The sequence below is a fragment of the Ixodes scapularis genome, unplaced genomic scaffold (assembly GCF_016920785.2).
Source record: "Ixodes scapularis isolate PalLabHiFi unplaced genomic scaffold, ASM1692078v2 PGA_scaffold13__105_contigs__length_92229423, whole genome shotgun sequence".
Lineage (NCBI taxonomy): Eukaryota > Metazoa > Arthropoda > Arachnida > Ixodida > Ixodidae > Ixodes > Ixodes scapularis.
The window spans coordinates 13,107,800-13,111,097 of record NW_024609839.1 but is presented as its reverse complement, the minus strand read 5'-3'; the positions used below and the strand labels follow the sequence as shown (position 1 = coordinate 13,111,097).

General features: G+C 46.9%; 1 protein-coding gene across 1 annotated transcript; it reads left to right on the top strand.

The window, feature by feature from the left end:
• The first annotated feature begins 709 nt into the window (after nt 1–709).
• LOC120843204 lies at nt 710–2,684 on the top strand. Its single transcript, XM_040214478.1, has 4 exons — nt 710–760; nt 1,620–1,883; nt 1,978–2,296; nt 2,425–2,684. Exons 1-4 carry the CDS (start codon nt 710–712, stop codon nt 2,682–2,684), a joined length of 894 nt encoding a protein of 297 aa, XP_040070412.1.
• Nucleotides 2,685–3,298: the final 614 nt, after the last annotated feature.

Here is a 3,298-nt window from a genome sequence, read left to right as displayed (position 1 = left end):
ATAAAGTGGGACTCTTCTGGAGGTCCGCCCAGTCGTGTCTGAAAGTAAGCCAGCCAGTCCGTGAGCTTGGGCCTCTATAGACCACTCCATTTAGCGCTCTCTGGGCGGCACCATTTTGTTCGACAGCAGCGCCCTCTCCATTCATCCGGGAAATTCAGCGGGTTCGACGCGGTAAAACGAGAGAGAGGGCACGCGCCTGACTCCGCTATATTCCGTTTCACCTTACGTTGGACCGCGGCGGAAGGCTGGGGGCTGTGACGCGACCCAGACAAGTTGTTCCTACGCATCGCGAAGTAGCGCCTCAAAAACCTTGGGCCCCTTGGGCAGTACGAAGCGGGGATATACTTTAGCCTTAGTTTAACATTTTTGTGTCGTGTACCATCGACACAAAAACAACTTTTGGATTCAAGAAGAGCTTTCAAACGTGATATTTAACACATAATTAGGTAGCATGTTCGGAGAAATAAATTGTTTGGTTGGCAAGGCTGCCGTTGCCTTCGTTTCTTCATGCGTTTGGTTCAAGCTTGCTTTTCGTTTCGTGACTTGTTTTAAGAAATTATTCTTCCAAAGACAAGATTTTTTTATTTAAAAGTTATTGTAAACTCTGTAAAACTCTGTTAACTGTTTATTGGAAGAAATCATTTTAACTTTACAGATACTTTTTGCCCTTGCTTAAGATGTTACCTGGCAAATTGCTGTTGTTTGCGTAATGGCTGCCATGGCTGCGGTGTCGTCAAGCGTGTCTCCGTCAAAGGCGCCGGTACTTCCATCGCCAGCTCGCTTCCAGACGACATTTGCTAAAACCTCGTTTGGAAAAGGGGCGCGCCAAGTTGTGCTGAACATTTACTACAAGCTCCGTTGTGAGTCTCCGAACGAGTCTTACAAAGCGATCGTCCGAAGAACGTCTGAGCTGACAAGAGTGGGCTACTCCACGATCTTCAGGTGGAAATAACTCGTGCAGTCGAGTCCTGATGGCACGCCGTCGGTATCTTCGCCCAAGCGAAAGAAAGAGGTCTGCTCCGCCTACACCCTGTCTGCTGGATTCTTTCGACCTTGGAACGTTGCGGCTCATCGTGCACGATTTTTTTCGCCGCAGCGAGTGTCCAACGTTGTCAAAGGTAAGGGCGCTTTTTAAAAACATACTTCACTAAGGCGAAAGAAACGCGTTGACACCTTCAACTACCTATGGTTTATTAGCCACAGTCACTAATATATGCTAAATTACTTAAATCACATGAGCGCCACTCGTCATAATTGCATGGGCCTGAGTTTTTCCAATGACATGAAGCAGACATAATTTTAAAGCTGCACGTATTTGACGACCCATTTGAACTTCTCAGTTGATAGAGATAAGCTGTTAGCGTTGTCGTTAAAACAACCACTTTTTATTTTCAACTGGAGCACTCCACAGCGCTACATAGCGAAACTGAACAAACGTAGCTAAATTATGCACATGTGTACATTGGTATCGTAGCAGTTTTCATTTTTTCGCAAAAGCCGTGCAGAAAAATAATTGACATTACAATAAATTGCTACAAGTATAATCTAGTCAAAGTGATCGTATACAGCAATATTTCAAAACAAGTTAAAAAAACAATATTTTAAACTTATATTTACAGGTCTTAGAGGTTGCTCGGGACAATGACAAGTTCCCCAAGATCAGCCGCACAACGCTGTGGAGAGCTCTGGTGGATCTGGGATTCACTTTCGTCAAGCGCAACAGGGACTCGTTGTTGACGGAGCGCACAGACCTGGTGCTCTGGTGTGCCACCTACCTCCGGGCAATCAGGAAGCATCGCCTGCATGACAAGACCATCTACTACCTAGATGAGACCTGGGTCAACGCTGGCCACACAAGGTCTAAGGTGTGGAAGGACACTACCGTAAAGACACCAAGGGATGTATTCCACAAGGGCCTCACAGTTGGGCTGAAGAATCCTTCCGGCAAGGGAGAAAGACTTATTGTGGTCCATGCAGGAAGCAGTAAAGGCTTTGTTGACGGTGCTGCAGAAGTTTTGGGCAAAAAAGGGCAGCGGCGACTACCATGAGGAGATAGACGGCGCACGTTTCGAGGAGTGGTTTACCGAGAAATTGTTGCCAAACTTGAGACCGAATAGTGTAATTGACATGGAGAATGCGCCTTACCATGCGGTCAGGCTGCACACTCTTCCAAGCTCTCGCACAAGAAAACAAGCAATCCAGAAATGGCTCACCTACAATGACGTCGTCTGGGATCCAACATTTCTGAAGGCAGAACTTCTGGACCTTGTGGAGAGGGCTAGGTTGACAATGCCAGGTCTTCAGAAATACCGCAATGATGACATCGCTGAGCAGCATGGGCACACTGTACTGCGTTTGCCACCTTACCACTGCGAGCTCAACCCCATCGGGTTGTCTGGAGCCAGGTGAAAGGCTCCATTGCAGGTGCAAACAAGACGTTCAAGCTGGCAGAAGTTGAGCTACTGACTCCAGGTGCTCTACAACAGGTGACGCCTGACGACTGGAAGGCATATCCGAGACACGTCATTGATGTGGAAAACAAGATGTGGGAAGCCGACTGCTTTTCAGATACGGTTATCGACAGTGTCGTCATTCACCTAGGCAGCGATGACAACAAATCAAGCGATGAGGATATGGCCGACTCAAGCGATGAGGACATGGGCTGCGAATATCTTTCGTGGTAAAAGACCCCGATTCCTACAATGCCATGGACGACCGTCGAAAATCCGTTCCCCAAGAGACCCTTCCAGGCTCATCTGCGTCTGCTACACCGCCCCAGGCTCATCTGCGTCTGCTACGTCACCCTGCGACTCCTGTCAGATGGTAAGAGAGCTTGAACTTGCAACATTTAACTTAATTTTTTATACTCTTAGGGCCCGAAGGCATTACAGAGAGTGGAATTATACGTCAATATAAATTGAACAATGAAAAGAAAACGCAAAAAACCAACAACACAAGTTATAGAATTGCTACGGAACATTATTCAGAATTTCAGTGATGTCGGTTTTAAAATCCGCACCGTCATTAAGTGAGACTACGGATGCGGGAAGGTGATTCCAGTCGACGGAGGCCAGGGGTAGGAAGGATGCATAAAAGGTGGAGGTGATGCAGTAGGGGATTCCTACTTTTAGTAGATGATCGGTACGCGGCGATATGTATGATGGTTCTGAAAATAAGTGCTGGGTTAGAGTGATAAATCTTGTGAAATAAGCTGAAGCGAGCTATTTTTCTACAAAAGGAGAGGTTCGGCAAATATAGAGACGCTTTCATGGAGGTGACGCTGGCTGTACGGTGATAG